This window comes from Schistocerca serialis, chromosome 5 (genome assembly GCF_023864345.2).
Source record: "Schistocerca serialis cubense isolate TAMUIC-IGC-003099 chromosome 5, iqSchSeri2.2, whole genome shotgun sequence".
Lineage (NCBI taxonomy): Eukaryota > Metazoa > Arthropoda > Insecta > Orthoptera > Acrididae > Schistocerca > Schistocerca serialis.
The window spans coordinates 549,450,246-549,473,510 of record NC_064642.1 but is presented as its reverse complement, the minus strand read 5'-3'; the positions used below and the strand labels follow the sequence as shown (position 1 = coordinate 549,473,510).

Genomic DNA, 23,265 nt, shown 5'->3' with positions numbered 1-23,265 from the left:
GGCAATTAACACATCTATTAAATGAAAAGGGATATTTTAATTGTTGAAGTGAACTATTCACTTGCCTGTTCTAGACGTTCCTTCTCCTTAAGACTAATGCCTGGTGGAATGACATGCAGAAATTTTGTAAGCAGTTCAAGGCCTTCACCTGTGACACTTGATACACAGAAAATTGGTACAATATTTCCCTCCAGCTGGTTAGAGCTTGCAGTAATCACATCATCTTCATTTTGTATGAGAATAGGAGCCTGTAAAAAATTGATATAAATTATGCTTTGTGACTACAAAATTAAACAGTGCAATTAAACAGACACTGAGGAAACTAACCAATTCAAGAAATTTGTATTTTCTGTACAGTAAAATGTAGCTGTACCCACTTAATGGAAACAGCAGCAATACATGACTTCACAAACTAATGTATAAACTCTTCCTATGTTACAAAATTACTATTTTCTTTATTCTTACAGTGAAAAATTACTCAAATAAACTGTTATGCTGACATAATAAAAGAACAGTGATTCCCTTATGTTAGAAGTAGGGTATCATCATTCCATTATTTATGCTGATAGCCACTAAAACAGCAACACATGAAAGAATAGAAAAAACAAAATTTTACACAGTGCTAATACACTGCCAGGAGGGGGGAGAATTAGTACATCCTGTTAAGAGGTTCCAATTCACTAAAAATTTATTGTTACAACAGTGCATGTTATGTTATGTTATGTTATGTGGTTTATTCATCTCATTACATACAATTTTCAAATCATTTGATTTGATGTACAGGAGACATGTCAAGGTTTACAAAAGAAACTTTTTTCACTTTTTTAAGAGAACTACAAAAGTTTACATTATATTTTACATTTCTAAGTTACAGCTACACATGTACATAAAATAATAAATGTATTGCAATCCCTGTGTTCAGATTGTGAAGCTGTCCTCAATGAATTCATCGACAGAATAATAACACTTTTCCACCAGGAGAGTAAAGAGCAATCTTTTCAGTGAACCAATCTCCATTTTAAATATATTACTGCCTTTTATTTTATTGAAAATTTTTAACCCCATATACTCTGGCGTTTGGGCATAAAGTTTTAAACGATGTGTTGGAAGTTTGAAGTTATCTCTGTGGCGAGTGCTGTAGTTGTGGTCAAAACGGAAATTGTCTAGTGTATGTTGATTTCTATATAGGAACACCACCATCTCATATATGTAAAGTGAGGGGATAGATAGTACTTTTAAATTTTTTAACAGTGGTCGACAGGATTCCCGTTTTTTTGCAACACACATGTTTCTAATTACTTTCTTTTGTAATACTAGGAGCCTAGTGACATTTGCTGAATTTCCCCAGAAGATTATGCCATAACGAATAACTGACTCAAAGTAGCAGTGATAAACTATCTTTCTGGTATCTATGTTTGTGACACCTGACAAAATACACATTGCAAATGCTAAGTTGTTCAGTTGATTTGCTAAGTAATCTATGTGTACCTTCCAATTTAAATTTTTGTCAAGATTTAGGCCTAAGAACTTCACGTGGTTTGCTTCTGTGATATCCTGATCATTGCAAGTTATCTTTATTTCACTCCTTTCTACTGATTTAGCTTCAAATTGCATCATTTTGGTTTTAGTTACATTTAGTTTTAGTCCATTTTGATAGAACCAAGATTCAAGTTTTTCTAAAGTATTTTTGGCTTTTTCTGGAATATTTTCAGATACCTCATTTTCAATTAGAACTGATGTATCATCAGCAAATAAGACTGAATGAACATCAATAGCAAGTGGTAGGTCATTTACGTAAAAAAGAAACAGATAGGGACCCAATATCGAACCTTGTGGGACTCCTTGGGGAACTGTTTTCCAGTCTGATGAATAATTGGTTCCATTTGAAGTTAAAATTACTCTTTGTTTCCTACCTGACAGGTAAGAGCTAAACCATTTTAAAGCAGTGTCTCTGATTCCATACATCTGTAATTTGTGGAGGAGTAATGCATGGTTCACTGAATCAAAAGCTTTAGTCAGATCACAGAATATACCTGTGACCTTTCTACCTTTATCTAACGTGGAGCATATTTTTTGGATAAACTCATTAATAGCATTCGCAGTGCTTTTACCCTGTTGGAATCCGAACTGGTTTTTAAAAATTATATCATTTACAGTAAGAAAGTTATTAATTTGTTTTGCTGCAATCTTTTCAAACATTTTAGAGAAGACCGGCAAGAGAGAGATAGGGCGGTAATTCCCCATATCTTCTGTCGATCCTTTCTTGAATAGAGGTTTGATCTCACCATATTTCAATACCTCTGGAAAGCATCCCTGTTCATAAGATTGATTTATAATAGTTGACAGTGGTTGGGAAATAATATCATACACATACTTGATTACAGATGTTGTTATTTCATCCCACCCATGTGAGGTTTTGTTTTTTAGAGACAATATTTCCTTTTCCACATCCCTTTGGGTTATTTTTTCAAATTGTTTAAAATATGTGTTCTGGCTGTTTTCCAAATTTGTGATGCCCTGATAGAATGTCATATCCACATCCGATCTTACTACGTTTAGGAAGAATTCATTGAAACAACTTGACATCTGAACAGGGTTTACTATAATTTCATTTTCATGTCTAATTTTCAAAATCTCATGAATTTTTACTTTGGCTCCTAGTTCAGACTGAACAACTGACCACACTGCTTTTGTCTTATTTCTGTGTTCTCGTATGAATTTATTATTTGCCATTTTTTTAGCTGCCGCTACAACTTTCCTAAATACAGCTTTATACTGTTTGACATAAATGACAAAATCTGGATTTCTGTTTGATTTTAACTCATTGTGGAGCTCTCTCTTTCTGGCACTAGAGATCTTTATTCCTGTTGTAATCCATTTGAGTTTACCATTAACCTTCTTTTGCTTATATCTACGAGGAAATGATTCATTAAATACCTCTAAGAAACAATTTAAGAATTTGTCATAGTTAATCGAGCTTGAACTATTGTAGTCTACAGGCCAGCTTATTATACTTAATTTACTGCGGAATAAATCCATTTTACTTTTACTGAGATCCCTTTTTATACACACTTCTGGAGACTTTAGGTTATTTGCTTTTGGGAGCTCAATAAACAGAGCTGAGTGATCTGAAATACCCAAGTCTAAGCAGTATTTGTGCTTATTTCCACTGTCAAATATGTAGTTAGTAATAATATTATCAATGCAGGTCACTGATCTGCTGTTTTCCCTAGTGCCTTCAGAAAAATTTAGCTTGAAACCAGATTTCTGAATTAAGTCATGAAATTTTGTGGAATCATTGCTTTCAACTAAGACATTTAAGTTGAAGTCTGCTGCTATAACAACTTTTTTCTTACTTTCTTTCTGGAGTTTTTCCAGGAGGCATTCGAATTTGGTTAAAAACACTTTTGTTACCGCACATCCAGGAATTCTGTAGATTGCTATAACCAATGTATTCAGATCACTCAGCTCTACAGAGCAACTTTCAAACACGCTCTCTTCATTTAAATAATTAAAACTATCTCTTACTGTATAACTTATGGAAGAATTGACAAGAATGCAGGAGCCTCCACGAGATTTGCTTATTCTACAAAAGCTAGCAGCTACCTTAAAATTATTAATACTATTTAGTACTTTTATACTACCTTCTGTTAACCAGTGTTCATTTAGGCAGATTATTTTAATATTTACGGATTCTGAAAGCAGAATTTTTAGTTTGTCGATTTTTGAGAATTTACGATTTGGTAGTTCTGCCCCTAAGCCATTTATATTCAAGTGCATCAATAGATCATTTTTTCTTTTAGTTATTTCGCGTGCATCCTTTGTTTGGTACCTAAACTTTTTATTTTCAGTTTGAATTTTTTCTTTGTCACCCCTATCACAATGAATTAGTTTCCCTTGCTTCTTAGGACTTTACACACGTCTATGAACATTTTACTAAGGTTCACAGAGCCTAATCTATTCAAGTGCAGGCCGTCTTTTCCCAGACACTTGCAGTTTAAGAATTTGTTTGGGTCAATGAATACTGCACCGAGTCTGTTGCACTGTTCCCTAATGCCGGTATTTATCCTGTTGATGTAAGTATCACTTACCGATCTTCGATGAATGATTCCACTAATTACCAGCCTGGCTGTTGGGTATACAGTTTTCGCCGATCTAATCAGATTCCGCGTTTCATTCACGATTTCTTCCTCACTGTTACTGCGGATGGAGTTTGTGCCCACGTGGATTAAGACACCTCTGTAATCGTCGGTACTTAAAGTTTTGTTACCAGTTTCGCCCGTGTTTCTTTTCATGGACAATACATTCTTAAAGTGTTTGTTGAGCTGATGCGACCGGATTCCAGGTCGAACATCGACCTTGCAGTCCGGCACAATAACATTTTTTAATATAGAATCACCTATTAACAGAAAATCGTTTTTGTCGTCTTCTTTGTTCGTTGCACTTTTACGTTTGCCCTTCTTATTATAGGAAACTGTTTTCCATTTATACTTATCACTTGTTTCACTGACAGAGTTCTCTGTTGTATTATTTGCCGTATTACACAAATGCGGATGTTTGCCACTTTGTTCAGTAATGGGTTGATTTCTACACACGCAGGATTTTCTTTCAATAACCAGTTCAGAATTTTCTTGTTTCAATGCTAAAATTTCCACCTTCAGCGCTTCAATGTCACTTTGAAGCAATTTAATAATTTCTTCTTTTGAGTTCACGGTACTTACGAGTTCGGCCGTCTCCGTACGCAAACAATGTGGACACGACCATGGAAACTCGTCTTTTATGAGTTTTAAATTCACTTTCGCGCATTTTTCATGAAACCAGTAGTTACACTTCACACAAAAGATGCCTTTCATGACGCGTTTCGAACATTCCCTACATGTTGAGTAGATGAAATGATTACATTTACAGACCAATGGCACCAGTGGTTCAGAGGTACCCAGTGTCGTCCTATGCTTTGACACCCACATTAGTACATGGTGTAGCCTCCACAGGTGGCAATGCAGGTGCTGACTGGCTTCCAGCCAATTGTACAGATGGTGAATACTGCCCTGGGATATGTTATTACATACCTGATTGACCTGTTCATGTAGTTCTGCAAGAGTTGTTGGTTGACGAGTCGCATGAACCACTTCTCCTCCCATCATATCCTACCATGCTAGACTGGAGACGAGTGTGGAGATTGTGCTGATCCGAGAAGCTGCTGCACATTTTACAGAGCACAATGAGTTTCACAGGCAGTGTGTGGGTTAGCAGTGTCCAGTTGGAACAACACATCACCTTCCTGTGGCAAGCATGACAAAAGAATGGTTCTAATAACATTCTGCACATACCGAGCACTCTTTAGCGGCCCCTCCAGAAACACCAAAGGTGAACAAGAGTTGTAGCTTATCGCACCCTGCGGTGGGGCCAGTGTGTCTTGGACATATGCACTCTATGAGACAGTGCTCACCAGTTCTGTGTCATATGCGCAAATGACTATCACTTGCAAGTAAGTAGAATCTGCTTTCACTACTGCAGACCACTGCACACCATTCCATCTTACACGTGATTCCCTGACGCTACCAGTCGAGTGGTGCATACTGATGATGTGGTGTGGATGAAAGAAGGGTTACAGGTGTGCATGCCCATAGTCCCACTGCTAATAATTAGTTTGCAACATTTCATGTTGACACGTCTGGACTCACAAGCCTTCTTGTCTGTGTTGTGGTAGCTGTACGAACTGCCACTGCTGCCCTAACAATTCCACAATCCTGGCTAGTGCCTGTGCTGCATGGTCATCCAGAACCTTGTCTAAGGGTGTGAGAATGTTCACGTGACCACTGATATCATCACTGTTGCACAACTGACGCAGCAACTTGTGTGGCAATTCTCTGAAAGAACCACCCTGCCACTCGGAAGACCACTATTTGATGCCTTTCAAACTCACTCAGTTGGCTGTAGGAAGCATATCCATGGCATGGTTGCCTGGGACCCTATTCTGTATCTTTCTGCCATTTTGCCAATTGGTTTGGTACGCAAGTGCATCGAAAGGTCTTGTTTTCAAAACAGACCCCCAGCATTATTCAGTAAGTATTTCAAAAGTGAACCAAAATGCTGTTGTCTGCTTGTGTCAATCAATGAAAAGCAATCTTCCTCAGATTGCATGTGCACTGCAGCGCCACAAACTCGAAGCGGTTAGCAGCTGACACAGGCATGCCATTCTTCACAGTACCGAAAAGTGCGGTTAGAGTACGTAATACTGTTCAAATTTCCCTGACCATGGGCTTCCATGAGTGCATGATAATGATAGAATATTGACTGTGTTCTGGAAACTATTGTAAATGTCACATTATGTCATTTTATTCTCATTCAGATCAACATCTTGTTTTGGATTTTACATTTTGGAATATGAGTTAGGAATGGAGTGTAGTACCACATTGCACAAATACATCATAGAAACAACCAAAAAATTTGTCATTTTTTCTGTTGTTCCTTATTTGCTTCAGAATTCATGGAGGTGTGTTCCGTATATGTAACTAACTGAAGGCGGTTTGTTCATTGCCATAGGCATTTTCCTTCCTATATTCGTGATGATGCTTCACAGATAAAAGAAGCAAAACGCGTATGGGGATAAACTGCCTTCAATTAGTTGCGCAGACAGTTCACATCTTCATGGACCCAAATTTTTAAAAAGATGCACAGTATGTGGTTGTAGCTCGCTCCTAGAGATCCAAATGATGAAGTAGCCTACTGCCCTATATGATACATCAACGATTTGGTTCATAAAAACAAAATTTTAAAAATTGCCTTTTCAAGAGCATGTGGCAAGTGCAGCTATAGTCTGAAAATATTGTGGCGGGAACCATTCATCTCTGTCTACCGTTGTTAACGATTTGATCAAAGGTAAACACTTGTGACAACCTAGAGTATAAAGAAGATTGCAGCTACTTTCATTCGCAGTAATTTACATCATGCTCTTAGATTCCCGTCTGATCACACTCTCAGAAATCGCTACATACTTATAAATAAATAAACAAAAAAAAAATAAAAAAAAATAAATAAATAAAATAAAAAAAATAAAAAAAAGGTGAATTATTTGTGGCAAGAAGTAGTGTAAATGTCACTGTCAGTTGTTGTCAGTTGTTTCACGCAGAGTAATTTCATCTTTCATTTCTTAAACATATGGAAGCCATGAAATCGGAGATAACTCATTACTGAGAAAGCGCGCTCTTACATGTAAATTTCAATGAATATTTTAGAAAAATGCTTAACTTTGATGATTAAGGAAGTCTCAGAATGTGTTGCAAACACGAAGAGGAAAAAAAAATATTTTTGCATCCAGCAGTGTATGAACCTAGGCCCTTTGCCACAGAAGATCGTCGCCTTACCAACTTCGTTCTTACAACTCGCATGCTGTCAATGCTTTATGTTATGTAATTCCATTCGAGAGAGATGCAGGCTGATTTCCTTGTGGAATGATGCAGTCATAAGCTGTAGATGCATAAAATTTTTTGAAGGTTTCCTCAATCAGACTTCACAAAATTCCTTTGCATTGTTACTTAAAAGTTTTAAACGTGTTTTGATAATTAATAAATAAACCATTTGCAGAAAAGAGTACGCAAAGTCACTAATAATTTCTGCAAACACTCATGTAATGTAACAACCTAATGTACCCATATCTTTAACAAAGGAAAATGGTCTGTTAAGAACTCACTTTCCAACCGGACGCATCCTGTGGTGATTCTCTAGTAACACAATCACTATATCCAAAGCTAAAACCACTCAATATGTTTAAAATAAGAAATTATAGGTGTAAGTAAACCACAGCTAACCGAACGACAGGGCCATATCAAAATCCAAAACCTCTTGCTACAGTTGTTGAAAAAATCGTCTGGAGGACCATTTGGTAACAGGTTTCAGGAGCTTAGTGATTATGAAATTTGGATAAAGAACCGAAAATGACATCATTACCGAGACTAACCTACTGTACCAATTGGTATGAATGATATAGAATAGGGTCCCTGGTTGGTTCACATGTTTGCACCACACTGAGCCTTCTGGCTGTGAGCAATCCATTTTTTTTCCTGGCAGTGTATATAGGTGATTTGGGGATGTATAGGTTGTGAAATTTAATACACAGAACTGACACCTCTGGCAGCAACAACGGCTCTAACCCATCTGGTCATAAAGTCACACTGAGACACTGAGCTTGGGTGACAGATACAAGTATGTCAATTTATGATGCTTCAACTCCATGCCACAGGTCAGCACCCATAATGACTGGCAAGCGGTGGTGTGCCATTCTCTTGTCAGGAACTGAGACTAGATGTTTTAAATGTGTGGAGAATGTGCTGCCTAGGGCAACAATTGAATGCCCTCTGTTTGGTGCTAGATCAGAACAGCATGGGCAACATGTGGTCTTGTCATATTCTGTTGGAGATAATATCGTGAAAACCTCAAAGATAGAGTACAGCCACTGGTCCTAACATATAAGTGTAATGCCTGCTGTCCAAATTACTGGAGATGCAAACCTGAGGTGATCAAGTTGTGTTCCCAAAGGCATCCCTTACCTTTACACCAGGTCCTGGGCTGATATGATAATGTCAACCATGATGCTACACGCAGAATCAGGATTTTTCTGAAAATATGATGTGATGTTAATCCATGTCCACTGTTGTCATGGGAAAAACAATCTGTATGTGTGGATAGCTCTCTTTCCACAAACAAGCCCATTTCGTAAATCATGGTACGTGACATGGCTGTAAAATCCTGCGCGTCTGAATTGTATGTCTATATAGTGAGGATACCATACTAAGTCACAGATAGGCACAACCAAAAGAGCTACGACTCGTAGTCTGGCTTTAGCTGTCAGAGACTGTGTGCGTGTGTGTGTGTGTGTGGGGGGGAGGGGGAGGAGGAGGGGGGGCTCTGTTGTCTACTTTCAACGAAGGCCTTGTTGGCTGAAAACTCATTTTGTGACAGTTGTTTTGTTGTGCCAATCTGGGACTCAGCATTTTTCTGCTATGTCATGTGTAGCAACTATTGTTTGAATTGTATGTTGTATGTCTGTCCTCTTGAGTGCTGTTCACATGGGGCCATTAGGATGCTGCTCAACATTGAGTGTCATCCTCCTGAGCCCATCGAATCTATTCTCATATGACAGTCATAGGATCCAGACTACAGAGCAATAAACTATAGTCTTGAGAGGCTACAATGCTACCACTGTCAAATTCCAACAGCTGCTGGCAGACATTTCTCCTTTTGCATGAGCATAATATCTCCTCACAAACAACGTGATTTCTGAACGAGAAACTTACAGTGTAATCCCCCCCAACATACAATATGTAGGAGAACTTACCCCTACCTTCCTTGCGCAATTGTGCTGAAATGCTAATCAAGCATGTAGTACACTTCAGCCAATTTGATGTGTGTTGCATGGCATTTTTATGGTATTGCAATTTGAATGTCAGCTGCATAGTAGGAAGAAGTGCACCAACTATATTTGGTCTAAAAATGTACAAGCTCATTGTTAAGGAGAAAATGAGAAAATCTGTAGAATCAACACTTGAGAAGGAACTTTTTTTGCCTTAAATACCTCAAAGATCAACTACTGACCTCAGTTTTGCCACAACAATGCTTTATGAGAAGTACTGGGAAAAAATTATAAATATTGTTCTGGGTGCAGAGAAAGCTGTATACCAGGTTGCACAAATGAGAATGTATGTGACGCAAGAAAGTTCCTGAAAACATTTCTGAGATACGAAAGAGGTACAGATGCATTCCAAACAGGATCTTTGTCAAGAAAAATTCCTTAATATGGGTCTTAAAATCAGTTAATTTAGTGCTGAGTTGGAACTATGCAACAGGTCATCTAAGAATTGGAGCTGAGCAGATACATGTGGTGGACAACTTCCAGTACTTGGGTAGTGTTGCCTCTTCAGACATTATATTAGAAGCAGAATACAAAAAGCTTCAAAAATTCTACCATGCACTGTGTCAGATACTTTAGGATAGAGCATTTTCTCAAGCATCTATGATCTGTGCAGATAGAACATACCTCCTCTCTATACCAACACATGTACTAGAAGCAGTAGCAGTTACTGGACTAAGTTAGAATTGCCTCCAGTCAAAAGAAATGCAGTTTCTCCATCCTTATCAACAGAAAACAAAACAGATAAAATAGGAAGGGGGATCCACATTACTAAATGGCTACAGTCACCTGGTCTCAGTTGTGGATTGTCTATCTAAAGACTTCCACAAAGCAGGAAAAGAAAAACTGATTTTGTGGATCATATAATTAGCAACTGGATTCCACAATTTAAAATGCTGTCACAATCTACTCATTAAGAGGTATAATATTGCAGTAAAGGTTTGCCAAATATACTCAAGTATTAAAACTAGAAAAAGAAATGAGGCAGCTTAGCTTACGGCAAGCAAATGACATGGGGATCGATTCTTTAAAGTATCAGAGATGGAAGGTTTACTAGTTGTTGTGACAGTGCCACGACATTCAAAAGTGCCGCTACGTTAGTACGCGAACACGGCGATAGAGGCGCTCCGCAGCTCAGCCGAGCGCGGGAGCGCCACCTGGTTATGAACGGCGCCGGCCGCATGTCACGGCCCGGCAGTCGAATGACAGATACGGAGTTAGTAACATGTAACCCGCTAGTGTTTCTACTTTTGTATCTCCACGCACTTTATTAGTGATTAAAGGTTATAACACTTTTTGGCGACGAGGTCGGATATTTTTTTTCCTGCGTTGTGGACTTGTGTGTTCGTGTCGGGGCAGACATGGAACAGCTTATGCAAGCGCTTATTGAACAACAAACACAGCTGACGGCTGCTATTCAGGCGTTGTCGACGTCGCTTACTCATCGTCTGTCTTCCTCTTCTCCGCCTCCGTTCCCTCCTTATGACGAGGCCGCTGAAGACTGGGAGGATTATGAGAAGCGTTTGCGGCAACACTTCTTGGCTTTCGGCGTTATCGACGCTCCTATGTGTAAGTCGTTATTTCTATCTTGGATTTCCCCACGGATCTATCAGCTGCTATCTCAGTTAGCCCCTCTGCGGGAACCTGCCTCTCTGTCCTTCCAAGAAATGTGTGACTTATTGTCTAACTATTACCGAAAAAACACCCATGTCGTTGCCGCCCGCGTGGCTTTTTACCGGTGTCGTAAACAGCCCCATCAATCTTACCGGGCTTGGGCGGCGGAACTACACGGTCTGAGTCGGAAATGTCAGTTTGTCACGGACACTCATCATGAGTCTTACGCTGATTCAATGGTTCGGGACGCTATTTTACGGCTTGCTCCTGATAAAGAAGTTCGGCAACGTGCCTTACAATTGCCAAACCCGTCGTTGTCGGACGTTCTCAGCATCGCTCAATCGTTTGAAGTGTCTCACGCTGCTGGTGCGCAAATAGACGCGTGGTGTGATGTAGGCGCTGTCCAGACCACTTTCGACGCAGACAATGTGCCTGTTTCACAGGGAAACGACGATGTGGCGGCGGTGCACTCGCGTCAACAACGTCGCGTTGGGCCGCCACGCTCGCAGCGAAAACAGCAGGTTCGTTCCGCCCTTCCTTCTTGTCCACGTTGTTTCGTACAGCATGACAGAGCCGCGTGTCCAAAACGTTGGGCCACGTGTACTTCCTGTAGGAAAAAAGGCCACATTGCTTCTGTGTGTCAGTCCCCTAAAGTTCCTGTCGACGAGGACGAGGCATCGGACATGGATGTTAACTGTGTGCTTTCTCAAACGAATAAGTTGTTTGTTACTGTTCGTGTTCTGGATAAAGACATTCGCATGCAAGTGGACACTGGCTCTGCAGTAACTCTCATTAATTCTCGCACGTATTTGGAGTTGGGCTCCCCTCCCTTGTCTCCCGTTACGCGAAATCTACGAACTTATAATAAGCAGAAAATTCCTATTGTTGGCCAGTTTGATGCTTCCACTGCCTACAAGTCTGTTGTTAGGCCCCTCACGTTTTATGTGGTGGATCATGCGGGCACTGAAAACCTGTTCGGTTATGATGCTTTCCAGTTGTTCGGGTTTTCCATTGATGATGATGTGCACCTCATATCTGAGGACATTCCGTATCCACAGCTGGATGGCTTGTGTTCTGAATTCTCGTCCGTGTTCTCTGCTGGTCTGGGTCGTGCCAAGGATTTTGAAGCCCACATTACTCTTAAACCTACGGCTCGCCCTAAGTTTTTCCGGGCACGCCCTATTCCGATGGCATTACGTGCGCCTGTCAAAGCTGAGATAGACAGGTTAACGGCTTCGGGGATTCTCCTTCCTGTTACCTCCAGCGAATGGGCATCGCCCATTGTGGTGGTTTCTAAACCAAACGGGAGTCTGCGATTGTGTGGTGATTTTAAAGTCACTGTCAACGCTCAAAGCCTCATTGACACTTATCCTCTTCCCCGTCATGAGGAGTTATTTACCAAGCTCGCTGGGGGCCAGTTCTTTTCCAAACTTGACTTATCGGAGGCGTACCATCAGTTGCCGTTGGATGCCTCTTCCAAGGAATTTCTCGTCATCAACACTCCTTGTGGGTTGTATCAGTACCAGCGGTTACCATTTGGCGTCGCTAGCGCGCCGGCCATTTTTCAGCGGTTTTTGGAACAGCTCACGGCTTCCGTTCCCGGCTGCATCAACTACCTGGATGACATTGTTGTCACGGGGGCCTCCACTGAGGAGCACCTTCGCAATTTGCGTTCACTGTTTCGGGTTCTGCATTCAGCAGGGTTGAAGTGCAATCTGGACAAGTCTCAGTTCTTCCAACCCTCCATTGTGTATCTTGGTTTCCACTTGTCCCGTGAGGGTATACGCCCTCTACGACAGCATGTTGCGGCCATTACCGCTCTACCCCGGCCGTCTACGGTCATAGAACTTCAGGCGTTTCTAGGCAAGGTTGCTTATTATCACAAATTCATTCCCTCCGCGGCGGCGGTGGCTCATCCTCTGCATCAGCTGTTACGCAAAAACGTTCCTTTCTGTTGGTCCGCCGAGTGTGAGCAGGCTTTTGTCCGCCTGAAGGCTCATTTGCAGTCGGCGCCTTGTCTTGCCACATTCCATCCGGGTCAGCACTTGGTTCTGGCGACTCACGCGTCACAGTATGGCCTAGGGGCTGTTCTCGCCCATCGGTATGAGGATGGGTCGGAACGACCCATCGCCTACGCTTCCAAGACCCTCAACGATGCCCAACGGCGTTACTCTCAAATAGAAAAGGAGGCGCTCGCTATCATTTATGCTCTGAAAAAGTTCAGCGTTTTTTTGTATAGTTCTAAGTTTCACCTCATCACCGACCACAAGCCGCTGGTCTCTCTGTTCAGCCCCTCGGCGTCGCTTCCGGATAAGGCAGCTCACCGCCTGCAGCGTTGGGCCTTATACTTGTCTCGTTTTCACTATGAGATTCACTATCGCCCCACGGCCCAGCACGCCAACGCTGACGCGTTGTCGCGTTTGCCAATGGGCCCCGACCCGGTTTTCGATCGCGATGAACTCCTCTGTTTCCACATTGATGAGGAAGAACGTCGTGCGGTCGAGGGTTTTCCACTTACAGGTTCGCAGGTCGCGTCGGCTACTGCGCGGGATCCGGTCCTGTGTCAGGTGATCGGTTTTGTTCAGCGGGGTTGGCCGGACAGGACCAAGGGCCGGGCGTCGGATCCCCTTCGCAACTACCATGCCTTGCGCCTTCGTCTGTCTGTTCGTGAGGGGGTTGTTCTTCTGGCCACGGATGGCGCATCTCCACAGGTTGTGGTGCCCGCCTCTCTTCGCAAAGCTGTTCTCAAACTATTGCATGAGGGCCATTGGGGGATTTCTCGGACTAAGTCCCTGGCCCGCAGGCACGTTTATTGGCCCGGTATCAATTCGGACATCGCCCACATGGTCGCTGCGTGTGATCAGTGTGTTCAACAACTGGCTGTGCCTCGTACTCTGCCCTCTCCGTGGCCTGATCCGGCGCAGCCGTGGGAACGGGTGCACGCTGCCTTTGCCGGCCCCTTCCTCGGCACTTATTGGCTACTGTTGATTGACGCCTTCTTGAAGTTTCCGTTTGTTGTTCGCTGTCCGTCGCCCACCACTGCGGCGACGACGCTGGCTTTGTCAAAAATCTTTGCGCTAGAAGGTCTTCCATCCACGATTGTCACGGACAATGGCCCTCAGTTCTCTTCGCAGGCCTTCCGTGATTTTTGTACTGGACAAGGGATTCATCATGTTACAGCACCGCCCTTCCATCCGCAATCGAATGGGGAGGTCGAGCGCCTTGTCCGCACTTTCAAAAGCCAAATGAAAAAATTCCTTAGTGATTTTTCCACAGATGACGCTCTGTTGCAATTTCTGAGTTCTTATCGCTTCACGCCTCTGGGTGATCGCAGCCCTGCTGAACTCTTGCATGGCCGCCAACCGCGCACCCTACTGCATCTGCTTCACCCTGTCAGGCCTTGTACTGTGTCCCCTAGTGCGGGAAAATACCCGGTGGGCGCCGACGTGTGGGCACGGGGGTATGGATCTCGCCCTAAATGGATTCCAGGGGTGGTCCAGGCTCTTCGCGGCCGCCGGCTTTTTGAAATACGTACGGACGACGGCATGGTTGTTCGCCATTACGACCAGATGCGCCCACGAGTGGTGGCCACGCCGGTACCACCGCCCCTTTTTTCGTCTCCACCAGCCCGAGAAGCCAGTCCTGTCGCTGCTGCCGATCTTCCGGGCGTGTTGCTGCCGCCGCCGTCGCTACTGCTACCGCTTCCGAGTACGCCGGAACCGGCGCCAGTCGCGACGCCGCCTTCCTCGGGACCCATCTCGCTGGAGCACACCCCCAGGTCCACGACACCTATGGATGCTGCTCCGGAGTTTTCACCCATCATCTCGTCCAGGAGGCACGTTCCACGCGCCAGTTTCCGTCCTGGACATTTTCGACCATACTCTCGTGTTTCTCCGCGGGATCTTCTCGGGACCTCCCAAGAGGCCATGGATGTCTCCGCACTGTCCGTGTCTCCACGAAAGGGAGCGTTTTTTTTTTCAAGGGGGGAAAAGTGTTGTGACAGTGCCACGACATTCAAAAGTGCCGCTACGTTAGTACGCGAACACGGCGATAGAGGCGCTCCGCAGCTCGGCCGAGCGCGGGAGCGCCACCTGGTTATGAACGGCGCCGGCCGCATGTCACGGCCCGGCAGTCGAATGACAGATACGGAGTTAGTAACATGTAACCCGCTAGTGTTTCTACTTTTGTATCTCCACGCACTTTATTAGTGATTAAAGGTTATAACACTAGTATCCAACTCAACTAGGATTAGGAAACACTGGCAAGAGGCCCTTGAACTTAATTGATTGCAGTGGTATGGGCGTATGATGAAGATGATAATTCCCCACAAGTCTCCCTGGGCATACATTGACCTACATGTCCCATGGAAGAGAACGAGAAGAAGTCCTCATGAGAGCAGGGAGAAACAGATTGTCAGGGATCTCAAAATTTGAGATGCCAACTAGCTTGAGAAGACAAATGAGCTACAGGGAGAGAAAGAGAGAGAGAGAGAGAGAGAGAGAGAGGCACTGAGCGAACTAGCTGAGGGAATCATTCATGACCATATCTAAAGGAACCAGCCTGGTAGCTGCCTGAAGTAGTTTAGGGAAACTACAGAACTAATTACAGCCTGTACAATAACAATACTGGATTAGTACTGACTGGTGGTGTAATGGTTGTCTTTGTGTAGTTACATTGTACTAGTTAGCCTTACAGGTAATATATTGCAAAACTAAAATTTAGGAAAGACTTTATCATCACCATCTCAAAGAGTTTCTAGCCCCAAGCTGAATATATTTGGCACATAAGCCTCTCCATCTAGTCCTGTTTTCCCACCATCTTTCTGTGTTCATTCTGGTTCAGTCCTCAGTTCTTTTTTCAACACACTCCTCCACACCTTTCAACCACCCGTCCCTTGGTCTTCCTCTTGGTTGTTTCCTTCGCATCTCCATGTATGAGTCTTCTTGGGAATTCTCTTGTTTTCAATTCTCTTTAACTGCCCATACCATCTTAGCCTCAATGTTTGTATCCTCCACTGCAAGGGCTCATCTTTCACTACTTCCCCTGCCCTTTCATTCCTCCTCCTATCTCTCCTTGTTGCTCCTATCCTACTTCTGAAGAACTTCATTTCACTTGCTTGTAATCTGCTTATACCTCTTTTCTTCATTACCTATGTTGCAGGTGTATAGGCCAGTTGAGATGTAGTAACTTCTATATATTTAATTCATTGCCTTTTTTATGTGACGTCTTAGTTCCAAATCAAACTCCTAACACTTCACATACGTACTTCTGCCTGGCTGCTACATTCACTGATCTCTTTCTCATTTCTTACACTTTTCCGCTACTGCACTTCCCAAGTACTTGACACTCTCCACCTTCAACTGTTCACTTCCAGTTCTTATTCTGCTTGTTGGACTATCTTTCTTTCTACTTGTAACCAGAATCTCACATTTGTTCACATTAAACTTCATTCCATACGGTCTCAGAGTTCCTTCCCAAGCATCCAGCTACTTCTAGATCTCCTCCTCCCTGTTTCCCCAGATCATCAAGTAATCTGTGAACACCACTCTTTCATCTTGTCTTCTCCGGTTTTTTCCACCACCTTAGTCATTATCTACCAATGACCTTGTTGCAGTGATAACACCATTCTCGTCAAATTAGTAAAGTTAAGTGCTGATGGGCTTAGCTAGAACTTGGACAGGTGACTGTCCGAATCTGCCGAGTGCTGTTGGCAAGCATGGTGCACTCAGCCCTTATGAGACCAACTGAGAAGATACTTGACTGAGAAGACATGGCTCTTGTCACAAAACTGATAATGGCCGAGAGAGCAGTGTGCTGACCACATGCCCCTCCATATCCACATCCAGTGATGCCTGTTGTGTGAGGATGACATGGTGGCCAGTAGGTACTGTTGGGCGTTCTGAGGGCTGTTCAGATGGAGTTTAGTCATTATTTCATCCAAAACCCCAAAGACGGGGTGAGGTGACAATGCACTGCTCTGTTTCACACCACTTGTTTGCTGGAACCAATCTGTCCTTTCATTTCTCACTTTCACACTATCAGACTTCCACAGTACACCTCCTCCACTCTGCTTGTTGTCTCTTTTTCCACTCTTTTCTTTTCTAATGCTTTCAAGACTTTTCTTCTATAGACACTATCCAATACCTTTTCCGTATCACGAATAGCCATCACAAGGTCTTCCCCAAGTTCGTAGTGGTACTGCTACAGTTGTCCTCCCACGTCTGAAGCCACGCTGTTCCTCTCTCAATTTGTTCTCGGCCCTTGTCCGGATTCAGGTCCCCAGAATCTTTTCATATACCTTGGCACAGTGTAGTTTCCACAACCCTTCCTACTCCATTTCTTTCATACAGGGACACAAAGGGTCCTCTTCCAATCTTCTGGTGTCTTCTCCACATTTCAAACCACCCAATTACATAATACAGCCACTGTTTCCCAACCTCCTCAGCTACCTTCACCATTTCAACATTTGCTTTGTTCACATCTGGTACCTTTCCTCCTTTCATATCGGTTTGGATTTAGCGAGTGCTCAAAGTACTCCTTCCACATTACCTACAGTGTCTCTGTTGTTAACCTTTTTCCCATTTTCACTGCATGCAAAACTGTATGAGATTCTTATATGAAATTTTTTTAATACACAGATCTATTTTCCATTCCATTTTTGTACTGTCTTGGGTAAAAAGTGAAGATAATTTGTTGCAACCTGACAAGGAGAACAAAAAATGGAGAAATCATAAAAAAATGCTGAAAACTGTTGTTAACAGGGATACTTAAAACTCCCTGATTGCAACAATCTCTTAAGAAAACTTCATTGAAAGAGTACTCATGAGAGGGAAAGTTCGGCATTTTCCCTGTATTGTATTAGACACATATCTTAGATGTAATGTGTCACCGGGGAGCAATAAGTTGAAAAACAAGTTTAAAATAATGTGTGTTCTATTTATTGACAACAAGGTAGCTGTGGACAATAAGGAAACAAGTAGACACAAGAAAATAAAGAGATGAGTGAATATGTGATCTGACAAGGAAAAGAATGAAGCACTTAAGAAAGAATGGCAAGAATTTTGCAGGTACCCATGCCCTACGAGAGGAGAGAAAGGGACATCTGAAAGAGGCTTCCACAACAGACTGTACCAAGACCAGAGATTAAACCAACAGAATTGTTTAACAGTAGCAGCAATGCAACCAGCATGCAAAAGGTGGCATCACCATGAAACAAGGGTGGAAAAGGAATGAAGGTTAAATACATAGTGAAATAGTAAACACTGAAAACATAAATGAGCTGAGAAAATCTGAATTAGCATGCAGAGAAACATTTAAATTTGATTAACTTCAAAGTAAGACTGATTTTATTATGGCATAGGAAAAAAAGGAATATTTCAGACAAGAAATTTTTATACTTACTTTTCGGCAGCCAACGGATTTCAGAACTGAATCAAGTGATCGGACAGTTGCAGTAGGTGATGCAAGATCAATCTTAGTCACAACAATGAAAAATGGAACATCCAATGCAAGAGCGAGTGCCAAATGTTCCTTGGTCATGCCAACAATGCCTGCACTCCCGCTAACCACCAGCATTACATGATGCGGAGAGTAACCAGTGAGACCCAAGACCGTGGTGCGCAGGTACTTCCTGTGTCCTGCCAGATCTATGAAGGTCACCAGCTTTGTGGAACTCTCGCAGATTTCCTCTGCTGTCATTAGCTCACTGTAGTTTATGACCTGCCCCTGTAGGAAAAAGAAGAAGCCACAGAAGTTAACAGGAGATCAGTATTATCATTTTGAATGCAATATGTAACTACCCTTTTATATGTGTGTGACAAAGATCAGTTTTTTCAAATGATGGAACTTCTAGCAAGAAAAACAGTTAAATTTAAGGTTGCAAATGCCATTAAGTACACACAAGTGAAGCATTTATTCTGAAATCATTCACCGAGATTTTTCAACACCAGTACTGGAATACAACCACAACATGTGAATTTACAACACATATTCACACAAGAGGGCATAGATTTGTTAGTCGATATGCTTGCTTGCAGTCACAATGTTGTAAAGCATTTTAATGTGGGAGATGTGGGTTATTATTCTATAGTACATAATCTTCTCCTGTTTCTTGGAGGAGAAACTAAACTGGTTAGTAATTTGAGAAAAATAACTGCATTCTTACTTTCTCAGAATGCATGTAGCAACTGTGAGTTTATTGTATCTACAATGAACTGATTCTTGTATATATTATATTGCTTTATCCCTTTGAACTGTGCACATATTTCTTCCGATCTACTTCTAAGAGAGTATGAAATATGTCAGCTATCTGGTTACTGTCACTGCCACCAGACAATGGTCTGCCACATAATATGGTATGAAGCAGCCTCTGCAACATAACACACTATAAAGCAGGCTCTGCCACATAACTTCAGTAGCGTGTACTCTTCGCCATCCAACACTGGTACACTGAGCGAGATGGCGCAGTAGTTAACACAATTGACTCGCATTCAGGAGGATGACGGTACAAATCTGCGACCAGCCATGCTAATTTAGGTTTTCCATGATTTCCCTAAAGCGCTTCAGGCAAATGCGGGGATGGTTCCTTTGAAAGGGCACACCTGACTTCCTTCCTCATCCTTCGCTAATCTGATGGGACCGACGACCTTGCTGTTTGGTCCCCTTCCCCAACCCAACCAACCAACCAACACTGGTACAATGCACCCTTTGTCATGTAACATTGGTAAGATGCACCCTTTGTCATGCAACCTTGGTACGAAGCACCCACTGCTACTCAACATTAATATGAAGCACCCTGCCTCATCCACCGATACAAAGCACCCTCTGCCACACAACATTTCTGCCATGCAAGTACGGTACGGAGCACCCTCTGCCATGTAACGTTGGTAGAGAACACGCTCTGCTGCATAACGCTGGGAAGAAGCACCTTCCACTAGGGAACACTGGCACAAAGCAACCCTCTGCCATGCACCATCAGTACGACACATGCTCCATCATGCAACATCAGTACAAAGCAACAACATCAGTATGACACATCCCCTGTCATGTAACATTGGTAGAAAGCACCCTCTGTCATGTAACACTGGTACCCACCCGACAGCTGCTACAGCCTGCGCAAGCTACCATGATTCCAAGGTGTTCTGCCATTCACTGATAGGAGGCAATGCCATTGTTTTCTCAGGGGCAGGATACTTTTAATTCACCATAGTTCAGCAAATTTACACGAAATATTTACAAATTATATACACAAAGCTTCATAGTAAATCTTATGTTTAGTGAAAGTCACATAAAAATTCTTACAGTAAGTCCCGAGATTAGCCTGTACATACAGACAAACCTGTGGAGACAGATGAAGAGACACAGATTATTAGTCTTGTTGGTAACTTGTTTTATCTTACCATGTGCATATTACACTGAAAAGCCAAAGAAACTGGTACACCTGCCTAATATTGTGTAGGCCCCCCCATGAGCACACAAAAGTGCCGCAATACGAAATGGCATGGACTCGACTAATGTCTGAAGTAGAGTTGGAGGGAACTGACACCACAAATCTGCAACAGAATAAGGGGGTGGAGATGTCTTCTGAAAAGCATATTGCAAGGCATCCCAGATATGCTCCATAATGTTCATGTCTGGGGTATTGGGGTCTGACCAGCGAACGTGTTTACACTCAGAAGACTGCTCCTGGAGCCATTCTCTAGCAATTCTGGTCGTGTGGGGTGTCGTATTGTCCTGCTGGAATTGCTCAAGTCCATCAGAATGCACAATGGACATGAATGGATGCAGGTGATCAGACAGGATGCTTATGTATGTGACACCTGTCAAAGCTATATCTAGACGTATCAGGAGTTCCCATATCACTCCAACTCCACATGTCCCATGCTCTAAAAATCCTCTGCTGAATGCAGGGTCCATGGATTCATGAGGTTCTCTATATAACCGTACACGTTCATCCGCTCAATACAATTTGGAACGAGACTCGTACGGCCAGGCAACATGTTTCCAGTCATCATCAGTCCAATGTCGGTGTTGACAGGCCCGTTGGTATTGACAGGCCCTGGCGAGGCGTAAAGCTTTGCATCGTGCAGTCATCAAGAGTACACGAGTGGTCCTTCAGTTCTGAAAGCCCACATAGATGATGTTGTTGGTTCACACGCTGATAGTTGTTGATGGACCAGCATTGAAATCAGCAGAAATTTGCAAAAGGATTGCACTTCTGTCACACTGAATGAGTCTCTTCAGTTATTGTTGGTCCCATTCTTGCAGGACATTTTTCCGGCTGCAGTGGTGCCAGAGATTTGATGTTTTATCGGATTCCTGATATTCACTGTACACTCATGAAATCGTAGTATGGGAAAATCCCCACTTCATCGCTACCTCAGAGTACTGTGTCCCATCGCTCTTGCACCAACTATAAGCCCGCGTCCTACGTAAATGACAGAAGCGACCGACAGTGCGCAACACCTTCAGACGACAAAATGCTACCACACGTATAGCTATGAAAGTGTCCTGCATGAGCAACATCCAGGGTGCTGTCTGTCCTCTGCTACAACTAGCGACGTTTGAATTCAACCATGTTTGAATCATGTCACTGCAGCACGCACAACAGTGAGAGCAACAGCAACGAGACTTCTCGGCAAAGCAGTGGAGCAGATGTACCAACAGCTGCAAAATACTTGTCATCCGATTTTAAGAAATTTGTTTGATGAAAAAATTTGATTCTTCCTTATCTTGCAGCTTGATATCTTTGCTCAATAAAGGTCTGAATTTCTTTCCATTATTCATCATAATTACTGTGCTGCACAAAACTGAGTATATGGCTGCAAAAAATTTTTAAGAGTTTGCAAAGGTAAAATCACATTGCGTAAACTGTATAGTTCACTTTAGGCCATACATTCTTGCATATGAAATGTAACCAATATATCTAAACTGTATTTAAAGTTGGGAGCAGAATGATATATCTTTTAATTCTTGAGATATTGGTTGTTATATCCGTGGATGGGTCGCTCGTGGCGCTTCTGAATTCTTTCCTATGCATCAGGAATCAAGTGACCATAAAAATCATCGTATCTCATTTCCAAAAAATGTTGTTTTGATATCTTCAACTGTTTATGACAGCATGTAGAATGGACTACTTTAACATATGATTAACATTTGATATGTTTCTGTCAAATGTGTGAGCAGAGTGAAAACAAGACTCCCTATAAATTACACAATAAGATTTTGTCTGAATTTTCACAGCCAAAGAGAGAGAAACAGGCAAACAGGGTATCAAAGTGACCAGCTTGAGGTCTAGTTTTGCATGAAATTATTTAATTGCTTGAAAGTAATCAGGGTAATTAAGGAAAACTTAATTAGTGAGTTGAGGAAAAATTGAAATATTTCACGAAAAGCTGCTGCAAGCTATGTGAATGAAGTGTCAAAAAGTTCATCTATTCAAGGCTTAGCTATTTTATACATAAAAATACACATTGGTGTGATATTTAAATGTCAAAAAGGCTTCTTCTGAAACAAGTACCAAAGTTGGGATTTTTTGAGAACAGAAGATGTTAGGAAGACAAAGGTGTCAATAAGATCTTGCTTTCTGAACAAAACGTGAAAATAAAAAATGAAATAAATCAGTCAAATATTTTGTGTAAAAGAATTAAATAGATCAGAGAAACATTCGACATGTCTTTGAATGATGCTCATTATCGTAAACAGGAAATGAGGTGCATCAAATGTTTCTCTAATATTTTTTTATTTCAGACTTTGAGACAAATCTTTTCACAAAATGTTTGACTTTTCTTTTCAAAAATTTTGTATGCTTTACTTACACAGACTATTCAGATTAACTCAAATATCAGTAAAATTTCATGATTGCTCATTGTATTTTACTAGGAATTAAATGTTGTGATATTCTGGGATAAGTGTGTATACAGTTACAGATCAAATACTTTGGCAAGACCTAAATGATACACTTAGTGATGCAGTGTAAACAGTATACATAAAACTTAGTATACACAATTGCAGCTGAGTCAGTTAAAATATGAGAAACAGCCAGGACTGAACACAGGTCTTTATTTCAATCACAATTTCAAACAGTGTACGCTACCACTACACCACAGATAGCTCTAGCATCCAAGAGGCATTCTTTAGTATTTACTGGAGTCAGTCATTCTTTCACACTTATTGGCTGTTAAAAGTTCTTGATCATGCAAAGAACACTTGTTTTTCATTTATTGATGAGATAGTCGAATGCT

At 42.1% G+C, this 23,265-nt stretch overlaps 1 protein-coding gene across 1 annotated transcript in view; it reads right to left on the bottom strand.

Moving 5' to 3' along the window:
- Positions 1 to 23,265, bottom strand: part of LOC126480874 (GTP-binding protein 2) — a 57,845-nt gene that overhangs the window by 9,825 nt on the left and 24,755 nt on the right. Inside the window, exons 5-6 of the mRNA XM_050104252.1 lie at positions 18,425 to 18,748; positions 66 to 248 (exon numbers count right to left, since the gene is read on the bottom strand). Coding sequence (XP_049960209.1) covers positions 66 to 248; positions 18,425 to 18,748 — 507 coding nt within the window. The remainder of the gene's footprint in view (positions 1 to 65; positions 249 to 18,424; positions 18,749 to 23,265) is intronic.